General features: G+C 51.6%; 1 protein-coding gene across 3 annotated transcripts in view; it reads right to left on the bottom strand.

Moving 5' to 3' along the window:
• TBCD (tubulin folding cofactor D) overlaps positions 1-15,479 on the bottom strand; it is a 160,819-nt gene that overhangs the window by 39,979 nt on the left and 105,361 nt on the right. For all 3 annotated transcript variants that reach the window (XM_045490002.1, XM_045490003.1, XM_045490001.1), the window contains 3 exons: positions 10,073-10,102; positions 7,692-7,777; positions 1,585-1,665 (listed from right to left, as the gene is read on the bottom strand). In XM_045490002.1, coding sequence (XP_045345958.1) covers positions 1,585-1,665; positions 7,692-7,777; positions 10,073-10,102 — 197 coding nt within the window. The remainder of the gene's footprint in view (positions 1-1,584; positions 1,666-7,691; positions 7,778-10,072; positions 10,103-15,479) is intronic.

The following is a 15,479-nucleotide window of genomic DNA, read 5'->3' as shown; positions in this document are numbered from 1 at the left end:
CATGTTCCATTAAACACTAAAAATAACCTTTTTTTTTTTTTTTTTAAATGTTTCACTATTTTATTTTTGAGACAGAGAGAGACAGCATGAGCGAGGAAGGAGCAGAGAGAGAGAGGGAGACACAGAATCCGAAGCAGGCTCCAGGATCTGAGCTGTTAGCACAGAGCGCGACACAGGGCTCAAACCCACGCACTGTGAGATCATGACCTGAGCCGAAGTCGGACACTTGACCAACTGAGCCACCCAGGCGCCCCAAACACTAAAAGTAACCTTAACAGTAGCCCCGCAAGGTCCTGAAAGCCTTGCTCCAAATTCTTTGGAGACAGATGCTATCCCTACCCCCCACGGATGAAAAAGTATAGAATCAGTCACTCTTTACAACCTAGTGCAGCTCTGTCTACGGGCCCTGTCCCTGTGCTTTATTTAGTAAAACCACCTTTTTGCACTAAAACCATCTCGAGAATTCTTTCTTAGCCCTTCGCTCTCGAGCCCTACTTCATCATTTCACCAACAGGACTGAAAGAAGAAATGAGTGTCCTGACAACAGCTCAGGAGTTGAGTCTGAAACCACAGGTAACACATTTGCAATTCCGGTTTTAAATATCCTATGGACTAACAGGTTAATTAATTTCCCCCAGGCTCAGTGCACAGGATTTGTGCTCTATGAGAGGTATTGTAGCTATGCCTCAAGTGTCAGAAACCCACACAACTCAGGAAGATCGCCTGCAAGGGACCCGGGAGAGAGGCCACACCTACTCCAGCGGCACACAGACGCACCCGTCTCCCGAGGACGGCCCCGCCTCACCAGGCGAGCGGCAGACACCAAGGCTGCTTCCCCACACGTGGCCGTGGTCCTCGGGGCAGAGGTTGGACCACATTCCCCAGCAGATCAGAAAGAGCTTTCTGCAAGTAACACCCACCCTAAAAGCAGGATTCTAGACATACAACGGTCATCTGCCATCCTTCAGATCTACGGTCTGTACAGCCGTACCAAGCATTCTCATGACAAAATCAATCTCGTCTTCCCAGGAGCAGTAACAGCTGTGAGGAGCATGGGCTCTCTTGTTTTCTGGACTGCACTGGGAGCCCTCCCTCCGAAGAGACACTTAACTGCCTGTGAAATGCTAAGATGCCTAGAAACGGCTACGCAGTCAGGAAAGAGCCGCAAAAGCCTGCTCGCCTCCAGGAGGCAGCCGAGACGGCCACACAGAGCGGCATCGGGCAGGAGGGGGCCGTCCAGGGAGCGCTTGGGAAAGGGCTCCTCACATCCGCAGGAGGCAGCCTGCCCTCCATCACACAGCAATACGGCAGCGTCCCCACGGGGGCCTTGACACACCTGACACAAGTGACGGAGGCCTCCGGAGGGAAAACTGGACACAGACCATTAACCAACATGTCAGGCATGAAGACCAAACTCCTATCACTCCTCAGAAGTTATCTTAAAATACAAACTCTACAATGAGAAAATGTACTAAAGGCCTACCTCAATTTAACTTCCTCTCTGGAAGAAAATAGTTCTTATTTGACAGATGATCTGGTACAATGCACCACGAAATTACACAAACACAAAGACACAAAACTTACCCATCCCAGTGGTTGATCTTCATGGTCACCAGGTGGTCTATCATTGGCTGAGTGTACTCGGGAAAGCCGGCAATAAACGTGCTGAAAAGAGAGATCAGAGGGGTGAGGTGGGAAGGGGTGGGAGCCCCCACGCACGCGTGTGGGAAGCCGTGCGGCCACTTCAACAATTTGGCAGTTTCTTTTCAAGTTAAATGCACAGAAATCCCCTTGCCAAGTATTTGCCCAGGGGAAACAAGGCTACATGTCCACACGAAGACGTCCAAACAAAGGTTCACGGCAGCTGTACTCATCATAGCCAACACCTCAGAACAGCCTAGATGTCTAGACCGGGTGAGCTAACAGTGGCTGCAGAAGAACCATGAGACAGAAGACACCAGCGAGAGAGAGGAGCAAGCTACTGGCACACACACACACACACGTAACGACACGAGCGTCCGTCCTTCCTGATCCCGCTCATGAGACCTTCTACAAAAGGCATCAGCAGCCCAGTGACAGGCAGAGGGGCACTGGGCCGAGGCGGATCACTCTCCACGACTTGACGGAGGCACCAGTCGCCCAGGCACCCGCACTGTCAGCTCTCACTGGGATGTACACTTCATCCATGGACAGCGGATGGGGTGTAAGTTATGCCTCACAAATAAAAGTTACATCCAGTGAAAACACCATAGGAGAATTAAAAACAAGAATCTCCAAGTGGGACAGGCCTCTCTAGTTCTGACTCAAAACCCAGCAGTCATGAAGACTGGTACATTCAAAGCAAAACCAAAAAGCAAAAGTGTCTGCCGAGAAAAACATACCATAAACAAAGTCAAAAGATAAAAATGGACTCAGAAAAAATACCAGCAACTGTTATCACAAACATGAGACTTCTTTAAAATAAACTTCTTTCAGGGGCGCCTGGGTGGCGCAGTCAGTTAGGCGTCCGACTTCAGCCAGGTCACGATCTCGCGGTCCGTGAGTTCGAGCCCCGCGTCAGGCTCTAGGCTGATGGCTCAGAGCCTGGAGCCTGTTTCCGATTCTGTGTCTCCCTCTCTCTCTGCCCCTCCCCCGTTCATGCTCTGTCTCTCTCTGTCCCAAAAATAAATAAACGTTGAAAAAAAAATTAAAAAAAAAAAAATAAACTTCTTTCAAATCCATAAGAAAACACCATCACCTGGTAGGAAAATCCTCAGACCATTTACAGAGAAGAAAATCGACACAGCCCACGTTCAGCCTCCTTCCATGGGAGACAGAAAGAAAACTTCCGTCCATCTGTCAGACTGCCCAAGTCAGGGGCAGGGGGGTGGGGGAGTGTAGCTGTTGTTGGAAGGATCTAGAAGGATCTAGAAACATTGCTGTGAGCACCATTCTGATGCAGCTTCTATGGACCACGACGGGCATCATCCAGGAAACTTGAAACATAAAGACCCAGCAACTCCACTTGTGTTAATTCATTCAGATATAATCACACAGGTGAGAGATACCGAGCACAGAGATGCTCACTTCACATCGTTTCTAACAGCGAAAGACTAGCCAGAAGCCAGTGGCCAGGAGGGGACAGCATGCAGTTTACACCCTATGTGCACATACGGGACGCTCCCGTGACACAGGACAAGGAGACGATGCGTGGTGTACGTGCAGCACGTCGGCCCGGGGCGTGCACAATCTGCTGTGCGGGACGGTAAAACCAGACGCTGCCTGATTCCTCACAGCCGCACGTTACCTTCTGACCAGTGCTCCGCTGATGAGCACGAAAGCTGTGCCACTGTTCAGCATGCACACAAGGAAGTCCACACACCTACACGTGTGACACAAATGGAACCTCTCTAGGAGACACCAGAAACTGATGGGGCCGCAGGGACGGAACTAGGGTGCCGTAAGAACAGTCACCTGCAGCTTATGAACTGTAGGCCACGCCCTTGCATCACCTACTCCAAAATGCACTTTACACGTCATGCCTCTGGGACCCCCAATCAATTATGCATATTGTCTAAATCTGCCACGCCATCCACACAACCCCGCCATGGACATAGCCATCGGCCACGTGCTACACGGTGGCTGAGAGAAAAAGCGGATGGCACAGAGGGCCTAGAGGGGGAAATACACAGATGTTACCCGTGTAGGCACGTGTGTGCACATGTGCGAGGTGAACACAGGTGCCGTGTGGACATGTGTGTGCTACAAGGTGCCAGACTGGAGAGGGTGGGGTCAGGAACATGTTTGCTCTGGATGTGAAAGAAAGAAAAGTGAGGGCTTCTCCAGAGGTGAGAGGGACTGAGAGACCCTCTAACGGTGAGAAAACAGATAATGTCAGGAGGAAAAACAGAAAAATCAGGACAGTGGAAAAGCTGTCAGAAAAAGGAGCCAAGATGCAACCCCTGGACCCCCATCACCAAAGGGGTCCCTGGGACTGCCAGACAGGCCAGCGTCCATGATCAGTGGCCTCACGGGAAGAAACAGACAGAGGCTGGCCACCTAAGTTCTGGCCGAGCCCCGGGACCAGGTAATGGCTGAGCGTGGGGAACACACAGGACTGGAGCCACCCCCCGGTGCCCAGCACTCCCTGAGCACCCGGGGTCTGCAGGGGGGCATCGGTAGAGGGTGGACAGCAGGGGCTTGGCCAGTGTCGGGACAGTAAGAGCTGGGCCAAAGGGGTGGCTGAGGGGACCGGCAGGACGAGGAGCATTTGAGGGCTATTAGGGACACAGAAGTGACAGAAGTAGGTCACCAAGCGGATGCGGGGAAGGACACAGGAGGAGAAGCACAGCAGAGCTGTGTGGGTGGCGTGCCGTCCACTGAGCTGGGAAGCAGAGAAGGAGCTGGTTTGCTCTGAGGGCTCCTTAGTGTGAAGAACTCGTATGACAGGAATGTGCAAATTACTAGAAAGCAAAATATGACAAAATGCATCTCAGGAAGGATGCACAGAACCACAGATGTCAGAAATCTGCTAGGGAAACTTCCAGCAGCAAAACACACACAACAGAAAGTGCTAGCAACCGCTGGTTGTGTCCCGACAGAAACAGCCCTGTGTTCACACATCAACATCAAAGGGACTCGAGTGGCCACCAGCCAGTGAGTAGGGGACAAGGGACAGCAGAACTCCGTACATGGTGAAGCCAGATGCAAAAGTGAACACACCACATGACTCCATTTGCACCGATTCCAGAAAAGGCAGGCTGGGTGGGCACAGGAGGCAACTCAGAGCTGCCACAACCGGGGCACCAGCAACTTCCTAGAGTGATGGAGACACACACTGCGTTGACTGCAGAGGTGACCATCACCAGCCAAAACCCACATTTTACGGAGGTGAGTATTCCTATATGGAAATTGTATGTAATGAAATAGGTGTACAAAAATAAATGTGACTTTTTTTTTAAAAAAAAGGTTTATCTCAGGAATACACAGGATACTAAAAGAACAAGTCACAGATAGGAAAACATTTGTAGATTATTTATCTGAAAAAGGACTTGTATCCAGGGTATACAAAGAATTCTCAAATTCTCAGTAGGAAGGAAACCCGATAAATAGGCAAAAGATTTGTCAAATAAGCCCCTGAAAGACCCTCAAAGTCATGAGGAAAACACAGATTGATAAGCTGTTGCTCTGGCACATGCACGAAGACGGCTGCAATGAGGAAGCCGGGCCACACCGAGGGCGGCTGCAGGGTGGGGGGCATGTGAAAAGGGGGCCACCACCTCAGAAAGCTGGCAGTTTCTTAGAAAGTTAGGGTCCAGCTGTTCCACACCTAGGCATTCAACCCAAAGCAGCAAGAGCACTCATCCACAGACAGCCGGGCACACGGGCATCCACTGCTGCTTCATCTGTAGCAGCCCCAAACCGGAGACACCCCCCCCCCCCACCCCCGCCCGATGTCCCTCAGCGGGAGCAGACGTGGTATGTCCATGCGACGGACCACGGGATGGCAACAAAGGAATGACTGAGCGCCAGTACCCAAGTGAAGGAGGCAGCACAAACTCCATCCCCATCACGTAAGAAAATGCAAACTAACCCAGTGACGAGCAGACCTACGCGGGGAAGGAGCCCAGGGAAACTCTGGGTGTGGCGACAGAGTCAGAGTGTACGTGCGAGGCGTGCAGTGTCCTCGTGCCCTCGACACTTTAACAAAGCTGCCAAAGTAAAAATAAAGGGGGGGGGGGGGTGCTTGCTGCTGTGCCCCATCCGACAATCTTCACTGCCACCTTCAACTTGCTTCCATTCCTCACCTCCAGGAGAATCAACTTCTGAGGGGTCCTGACTGACCCCATCCTGTGAGTGAGCTGTCACACTGCGCTCCAGGACTCAAGACAATGAGAACCCTCCCTGTGGCTCGAAGCCCCCCACTACGCCCACGCTGGGCCCTACTGACCCCTCGCCATCCCTACCGGGCTGTCCCCCCCCCGACACCAGGCCCTCTGCCACACACCCCACACCCCTCCCCGACACCACCCAGGCCGACAGCAGGACGCTGTCCTCACTGACTGCTTCTCATCCAAGCACACGTTTGAGTATCAGACGCACCATTAAAGAACACGCCCTGATCAGGATTAAGTTTTGCCAAACATCTCTATGACATGCAGACAACTACAATTAAAACATGTAAAGCTTAGACCAGCTTAGAAACCTTAACAACAAGAAAAATGTGCCAATGCTAAAAACTGATTATTTTATCCAGGAAGCTCAGGGAAAAGTGGTAAATTCTCTACCTAAAATATGTATTCAAATATTAACAAGGAAAAGAGAACAAAAGCAGGAAAGAATTGATAGGGTGCCAAAGACCATCAAACGTTGAGAAAAGATGAAAACGATGCTAAAAAATACGGTGTGTTTGCTCAAAGACTTATTTTTTTCAAATGTTTATTTTTGAGAGAGAGAGAGGGAGAGGGAGGGAGAATCCGAAGCAGGCCCAGGCTCCAAGCTGTCAGCACAGAGCCCGACACGGGGCTCAAACTCCCAAACCACAAGATCATGAGCTGAGCCCAAGTCAGATGCTCGACGGACTGCGCCACCAGGCGCCCCTAGTCAAAGACTCTCTTTGAGAAAGAGGCCAAATGCTACATTTTTAAAAGAAAATCTGTGCATGCAGCTCATGGAGAAATGGAACTTCTGCATGGTCTGCACAGCAAGGGTGCTCAAGAGCCCACCCTTAGGGTGCAGAGTGGTCAACTCGTGTTCAAGGCAACAAACCACTGACAAGCCAGGCCCTTCCCGCGCAGGCACTGCATTGAGGAACCAAGACAAGTGAGGTGCCTCACAGCACAGAAACCACAGGTGCAAGTCTGCGTGGGGACGTTAAATATTCACTCCTTGACCTGATCTCTCAAACACCTTTCTACTCACATCTCATAAACAACCCAGATATACCTTTACCTTGGGAAACACATTTTGCTGGAAAGAAAAAACAGAAACAAACAAGAAACAAGCCTGATTTATTCTCTTTGAATTGGGTCCAAGCCAAAATCTAGCATAAGTGAGTTTATTTCCCCCAGCTATATTCACAGGGGTGAACGCTTTTTGGGTGTCTGGACTATATAATCCCATCCTCCCCCAATCTCCCCCCCCCCCAAGTGAATTAGATTAGGGATGGGCAGAGTCAGGCTAAACCAATCAGGACAAGTCTTGGGAATCTGGATTTGAGACTAAGCAACAGGTCTCAGGAGAAACAGTCCCTTCTAACCCAAGATTTCATCCTGAGAAACTCGGTGTGTCTGTGGCAGCCGGCAGAAAACGTGTTCCACAAAGGCAACACAGAGGCAGCACACGCACACAATGGGGCAGCTAGGAGGAAAGAATGGCCAGGGACAGGGCTCGCTCCAACTGTCATCCTTGAAACTGTTAGCACCCCTTTAAAAAGCAAACAAAACCTCTCACAAGCAGATCCCGCACCCCTCCCAGGCCACCCAGACCCGCCACTGTCCCTTTGGATTAGTTTGCACTTTCTAGAGTTTTACATAAATAGAATCCCACCCCAGGCACCCGGTCCGATCAACAGGGAAACAAAAGTTTTGGGAGCACTTCCAACCCATACACAAATTACATCACTCTTAGCGAAACTTCCAGGATGGGGAAGGAAAATTGTGACGTCTAAATCAAAGGGAGTATTATGTTTGTGATGAACATTAATAACTTACCTTATAACCAGGAAGCAGTTAGCTCTGTTGCCAACAGCAAAGTAGTCGGCTGCAGTCAAAATATCGATCCCGTGAGGGAAAGTGCCCTACAGAGTCAGGCGGGAGAAGGGGACAGAAATGACGTGAGTGAGGAGGTGCTCTTCCAGGAGGCCAACCGTCATATTCTCACACACTCATGCTTAGGTAGAGAGGGTACACTGGGGACAGACGGCAGAAAGCTCACCGTCTCGGGGTAGGTGCTGTGCTAATGCTTTGTGAACCACTCAAAAATATTTAATTTTTTCTCAAACAACTCAAACATTTTCAACTTTAAAATGTTTAAGACCTTCTCTGAACCGCACACCACAAAAATCATCAGGTCTCAACAGTCCAGGCACACCTCATTTAATGTGCTTTACGGCTACCACGTTTTTTACAAATGGAAGGTTTGTGGCCACCCTCTGCCGAAGGTCTGCCAGCACCGTCTGCTCACTTTGGGTCTGTGCGTTACACTCTGGCAGTTCTCACAAACACATCACTAAAAACCTCATCCCAGTTTGGGGAGTTTCCGTGTCGGCAAGGCCACATCCTCTTCCTCCGACGTTCCCACCAAACAGCAGGACACTGCTGCGTGCAGAGCTGGGGCGCCCTGGGCCCACACCAGACCCTGCTTCTTTTGAAGTCTGTGGCTCCCCCACCCCTGTGCTATGGGCACGCTGCTTTCTCAGGGGACGTGGGGAGGGAGAGGGAACCCCCTCCCTGGAGTACTGGCTCCTGGCTGATCCCCTAAACTTATACCATGATTAAGGCCTTTCCTCTCCCTGACAGTCCACCCAACCTGAGTGTCCCCACAAAAAAAGACATGGCAACGGCCATGCTCCAGACCACCCTGTGTCTGGGCCGGGGCTCTGCCCACGGCAGGCTGGAAACCAGGCGCAGGGAGAAGACACTCTCTTCTGGGTGCTGACATTGGGGTGCCCAGAGCCCCCCCAGTTCAGCTTCCAGCAGGCTCCTTGACTACAGCGGTCCTCCCACCCACCCCTGACACTTCGCCAGGCAGAGAGCCTTCTGGAGCTCTCCCTACCTGCTGCCCCAACACACCAAAGCGTACCCCTCAGCCGGCCAGCTCTCCCTAGGGAACCGCTTCCTTCTAAGTTTCCAGGGCCCCAGGTGGATGTGCATTAAGTGACGCCCTAGCACACTGGTCTCAGCTGCCTTCAAGCCGGGGAGGAAAGGGAGAGGCCCTGAGGTGGCAGAGGTGCTCGAGAGTGAAGCACAAACCAGCTGCGAAAGCGAGACCGCGCTGCCTCCCTGGGCGGATTCCAGGGAGAACTTCCCACCTAGAACCAAACGTCACCTCCCCTGTAGAAGCAGAAGGGTCAGCCCCCACCCTGGCCCCTGGCGGCCCCAGAGAACACTGACTAAACCAGATACCGTGGACCCAGGGTGCAAAACCCAGGCCCCCCCGGCTCTGCAACAAGGATCCTCATGGACGTGGGGGCACCTGTGAGGGCGCTTTCCTCTCAGACACCTGACAGTGAGCCTTGGAATGCTTGTGTTTTCCCTGAGGCTTCCCTCCCCGAGGAAGGACTGCCTTTCCAGCTCCTGAGCGAGCCTTCTGCATGGGGCTCCCCTCAGGCCCTGCAGCCTGACTCCCGCCCCCCAAGTCCCAGATGCCTGTCTCTGTCTGTCCCCCCCAACACCATCCACTGATGCCCTCACCTACAATACATTCCTCCTTCAGCCCAGACCCCCTCCTGGGGCTTTGACCAGAGTTCAGTTCAGTGTCTCCTGCAACAGGACCCACCTCCTGCCCATTCTCCCCCAGGCCGGCCACACGTCCCAGGGTGGCCATTGGCACACGCAGCGTGAATGACTCAATGATAAGGCCACACCACCCATCCAAGGCTGACCAGTCACGAGAGGTTCAGGACCAGGGGGCACAATGGTGCTGGTTTACACAGAGAGAGGCCACAGGGTCAATGGCTTCCAGAAGCTGGCTCCTACCACACGCAGGATGGGCAGTGATCACATGTCTGTCCCTGAGAAGCCTGGTTCCTCCACCCAGATGCCTCTCACATTCACAGGCAACTGCTGAAATCAGGTGGCAGTGCATAGGCACTGATCTCTGATCACTGATGTCTGTGTATGTGTGAAATTACTTACACATTCGAGGTTCCCATAAGACACACTACTATTTAAAACTTGTGTCGACTCTGCTCTGGATAACCTCATGAGCGGGTCTGTGACCAGACATCACTGAGTTCAATATTAGCTTATTTTAGGTCAATTCTTTACCCACATCCAACAACACAAGAAGCTACCAGGTTTGCAGCTCCAATGTTTCTACTGCTAAATCTACAGGCAGCTTTAGGAATTAAGACCTCACAAAGTAACCATACCTGTCTTCCCACATTCTCCTGGAAAGCGGCCTAAGGAAAAGAAGAACAAACAGAGCAGGTGAGTTAGTTTGCGTTTATCAGGAGAGAAGCTCAAAACAAACTCGGTACAGCACAAATGACCCATGGCTTTATTTTTTTTCAGTAAAAGTCCTCATTGTTGGCGGATCAGAGCCTCAAGGGTACTTGTCATTCTGTCTCTAAGTCCCAGTGCTTTTTTAAACCATCATTCAGGAATTCAAGCTTATAAAATCAGACACATCCTGAAAAACGTCTTTTAGGCGTGAATGCCAGCTTCTCACTGATGCCTACTTCAAGGCCCTAGATAGGGGTGTGAGGACAGAGTCAAATCAGTCGGTTAAATCAAAGCCCAACACACAATCCTCCTCCTGGGAACTCTGTGACAGAAGCTGGCAATGGTGAACAGAAATGGCTCACCTCCCCCCTCCGCACCCCACCCAACCACCCCTGCTACAGATGAGCCCAGCCTCGAACGCGGGCCCAGAGGTCAAAATACTTAAACAGAATGAAGTGTCTTTACGTGCTTTCTTTAAAATGCCTGTTCACGTCCCTGGTGGCTCCCCCTCCCGTACCTCCACCTGCTCTGCAGAGGTGTGACAGCCAGGCCGTCTGAGTAGTGACAACAGCAAGGCCTGTGCCTCCCTGTCCACCACCCAGCGGGTACCCCCGACTGTGCTCTCCCCAGAGTTCCTCGCCAGAGCAGGATTCAAGTGGGTAGCAGCCGTCAGCATGTGACAGGTCGGAGGACAGAAGTTAGGGTGGCCCTGGGAGGGCACACATGCAGGTGTGCAGAAAGGAACTCGAGAGACTGCAGCACAGAGACCCAAGTCTGCCCCAAACCAGCACCTCTGGCAGGTCTCCCAGAAATCCAGAACCGGTCGTCTCCAGGCCTTCCTGCAGCTTTTACACTGCGAGGAGGGAGACTCGATGTTTGCTATGTACTATTTTGAAACTTTTGCAATAAATTTATTAAAGAAAATATTTGAGGGGCGCCTGGGTGAGCATCCGACTGCGGCTCAGGTCATGATCTCACAGTTTGTGAGTTCTAGCCTTGTAATAGGCTCTGTGCTATCAGTGCAGAATCTGCTTCAGATCCTCTGTCCCCCTCTCTCTGTCCCTCCCCTACTCGTGTGGGCATTCATTCATTCTCTCTCTCTCAAAAATACATGAACATTAAAAAAATTTTTGAAAAAAGAAAATAAGAAATAAAAATGAAATCAACCAAAAAAAAAACCCAAAAAAACAATGGAAGTAAGATATAACATCAATTTACATAACATGCAGAATTTAGGAACACATTTACCATTCTGATGACTTCATCAAAAAGGTAAAAGATCATGTAAGATTTGTGTGGAAAAGCACAGCCCTGGAACAGGTAAAGCAGTCCTGAACAAGAGTGGCGAGGAACCTGAGGGCTGAGTGAGCCCGTGGACACAGACAGACACACAGAAGGGTGCAACAGAACAGAGAAACAGAGAACACCTTTAGGACCGGGGCCAGGCCATGAACTCCGAGACTGGACACCAAAAACACATTCCATACAGAAGAAAAGTGACAAATTAATCGCATCAAACTTTAAAACTCCTGGTCTATGCCCTGCGTGGTCAGGAGGACAGAAGCCACCACCTGGAGGAGGGCCCACGAGCCACAAGCCAACGAGGGCAGCCCTCCCATCTGGAGCTTAACAAAGTCCACACAACAAGACACACACCAGCCAATGAGGAAACAATCTGAAAGATGCCCAGATGGTTTCACCACAGAAGAGGCACGGGGGCAAAAACAACGGGGGCAGGAGGCACATAAAACCACAGTGCGGCATCACCACACACGCCATGGGACCAGCCATCGGACGGCAACCCCGAAGGCCGGCAAGGCTGTGGGAGAACTGGATCCCCGACAGATCGCCAGCGGGAAAGTGAGACGGCCCGTCCCCTGGGGGACACAGGGCTAAACATGCAACTACCATCAACCTGCCGTGGTGCTCCAGGAGAAAGAGAAGTCACGTTCACACAAAAACCTGAACACTGCTCACAGCAGCTTAGTTCTGGAAACAATGTAAAACCAGATGCAACCCAGAGTCCTACAACATGCAAATGATTCGCACAGCTGTGGCTCTGCTGGCACCAGGGCCGACCAGCAAGGAGCGGGAGGGGGCTGTCGGCCCAGCCAGAGCCCAGAGGGACCTGCAGGGGTCACACTCTGGATGACTCCATCCATGCGACACGGAAGCAAAAAGTTGGAGAGTCACAACGTAGGGACTTAAGAGGCCAAACACCAGATACAGTGTTGAACTCAAGACTGCAGAACTTTTAGCTACACGTGGACTTTCAGGACAGTCAGTGTAACTATGGATGAAGCGAGGCTCCCAGGCCCCCTCTCTCTCCTCACCTGAACCTCCTAGGGGCAAACACCGGGCCGTCCGTCTGCACTGCTCCCTCCTTCCTGGCAGAGGGACAAGTTCTCTCAAAACACTGACGTGTTTGGGGGCTGTTGAGCACCTTCCAACGTGCAAAGCAACTAACACTGAACAGAACCGCTATGTGGCTGTAAGTGTTTCACGGATTCACAAATGCGTTTGCCCTAATTAACCAGGCTCGTCTCCATTCTGCCACCCTACCCAGATCCTCACGGGCCCGGCGCGAAGGCTGAAAACAACAGGCATCGAGGCCCCACGGCGCCTGGCACAATGGCCCTTCTACCATCACCATCACTGACCAGGAGGCATGTCGCTGGAGCACAGGTGGGAAGCGATGGTACATGAACCACAGGGGGGGAGAGAAAGGGACCAAAGAGACACAGCACTCAAACCTTCCATGCGCCCATGCCCTGTGGTCCCTGGGTGGGCAGGGTGAACTTGTCCTCAGGCCAGCGCACAGGCCCAGGCCCCCGTAACCTCGGTAAACATTGCCCACGAGCAGGAGGGACCCAGCACAGAAAGCATGAAGTGTGAGCACAGACAGGCCAGAAAGGGGAAGACACGCCTTCACCTGAGGAAGCAGCTCTGCAGTGGGAGAACTTACTCCCAGTTACCAAGTATCAACCCTGTTGCAAAAGCTTCACACAAATGCGTCTTTTACCCCTACCACTCTAACTTTGCATCTGCTAGGTAGGCAGATGTACGCAGGTGATGTCCAACGCAAAGAATGTCCTGCTCACTTTAAAGGATTGTAATTCAGGGACGCCTGGTGGCTCAGTCGGTTGGGCGTCTGACTTCAGCCCAGGTCATGATCTCACAGTTCATGGGTTCGAGCCCCGCGACGGGCTCTGTGCTGACAGCTCAGAGCCTGGAGCCTGCTTTGAATTCAGTGTCTCCCTTTCTCTCTGCCCCTTCCCTACTCATGCTCTGTCTCTCTCTGTCTCTCAAAAATAAATAAACATTAAAGGATTTTAATTCTAACTTGAAAAACCAAAAAAAAAAAAAAAAAAAAAAAGATTTCTGGTTTGTTTCACCTCTTCCTCAGGTTTATAAAGATATCAGTGCTATGATTTTACTACTGCTCCCCATTAAAATGTCTGACTTCACGGTAAACAGAAAATGTAAAGGCTACTTTCATTTAACAAAGAGTCATCACTGTGTCTAAAAGAGTGTCAGGATTACTGCCTGTGGGTGAACATCAGGGCAGAATGTGAAGGCTTCTCAGGGAATCACAGGCTTCCTGATGCTCAGACAGAAGAAACAGAACTGCGTGAACACAGAAGAGACCAGCTTTGTTGGCGAACTTTCTCTTGGAACAAAGTTTTAAGGGCTGGAAGCCAATTGCCTCTTCTACCAGGCCTATTTCGGGGTATGCAGGCAGGCACTGTCAGGGGTCACGGGAGACCCACCAGCCAAGCTCCCACATGCGAAGGAGGCCCATGCTCTGCCTGCATCACCCAACCAAAGGGAGCGGTGCCACGGGCCATGCTCACCTATTCATGAGACACAGGTCTGTGGAGCACCCACCACGCGTTGCCAGCAGGTGGGCATGTGCGAGCCAGGGCCAGGCACCAACCATCCTCCTGGTGACACGAGACAGAGAGCACAGTGACAGTGGCATGACAAGTGCCATGACAAGTGGCAGACGGGCTGTCCCCAATGCTATGTCGCTGTACCTGACAGATGGACAGACAAGTTCCTTCACTAGGAAAAACAGACATGCTAAACAAACTGAATTAATGACTTAAAATACTTGCAAAGAAACCGAAGACCAAACAGGCTCAGATGAGTTCACTGGTGATTTCTACCAAACACTGAGAGTAGAAACAAACAGAGCGACATCAATCTTTTCCAATTTCTTCTACAAAACACAAGAGGAAGAAACGCTCCCTACTCCTTTCATGGGGCCAGATCATCTTAATTCCAAAGCCAGACAAAAATACCCAACAACTGGGAACTACAGACCAATACCCCTTACTAATACCGACTCAAAAATCTCAACAGTTCGCTGATTCAGCAAATAAAAAAGGATTATACCAAGAGAAGTAGAAATACAAGGTTGGTGTAATACCTGCAAATCAATTCAGAGGGCCCATCACATTAAGAGAATTAAGGACAGAAACCACACAACCATCTCACCATCCAACATCCTTTCATGATTTAAAAAAAAAACAAAACACAAAACCCCACAACAAACTAGCAGGACTTCCTCACCCTGTTGACGTGCATTCACAAGAGCCTGAGAGCAAACAGTGCACTCAACAGTGAGAGCTGGCGCGTCCCCAAGACTGAGAGTGAGGCGGTTGTCCCCTCTGGCCCCCACTGCTCAGCAGGGTAACCGCAGCCCCTCCTACCAGCCTCTTAGACAAAAGAAAGAAAGAAAAGGCATCAAAACCAGAAAGGAAACAGTAAGGTTTTCTCTTCCTCACAGAGGACGAGATCCTGTGTGCAGAGCCGTGGGGAGCACGTGCCCCCCAGACCCAACAAGTGAGCTCACACACAGAGTGAGGGGAAGGTCCAACCACATCCATGCCTTCCGCCCACAGAGCCAGCTGTGGGTGCAGGCCCCGCGGACCATCCCCACCTTGGAGCTGCCGGCCCTACAGGAACCCCGAGAAAAGACCCAGGAACTGGGTCCACATCCCAGGGGCAGCATGTGGTGTCAGTGACCCAGGAAAGCAGGCCCTGGGGAATGGCAGAGCAGAAAGAGAGATGTGGCCGAGGGCTGCCCGGCCTGGGCTTTCCTCTCGTGCGAAAGAAGCAGCAGGTCCCGCCCCTCTCAGGAACCGTGCACGCGGGCACCTCACCCGAGTGGCCATGCCACTCCACCGCCCGCCCCCGTCCTCTCCCACGTAAGCCTGGTACTTCCCCGGGTCCCAGCCACTCTAGCCTGCATGATGCCAGCTTGAGTGTGATACACTAACAATCCCAAAACGTGTCCCCAGAGCACATGGGAGCGAGCCCAGCAGGTGC

Source organism: Leopardus geoffroyi, chromosome E1 (assembly GCF_018350155.1).
Source record: "Leopardus geoffroyi isolate Oge1 chromosome E1, O.geoffroyi_Oge1_pat1.0, whole genome shotgun sequence".
Lineage (NCBI taxonomy): Eukaryota > Metazoa > Chordata > Mammalia > Carnivora > Felidae > Leopardus > Leopardus geoffroyi.
This window is presented reverse-complemented; position numbering and strand designations above follow the sequence as displayed.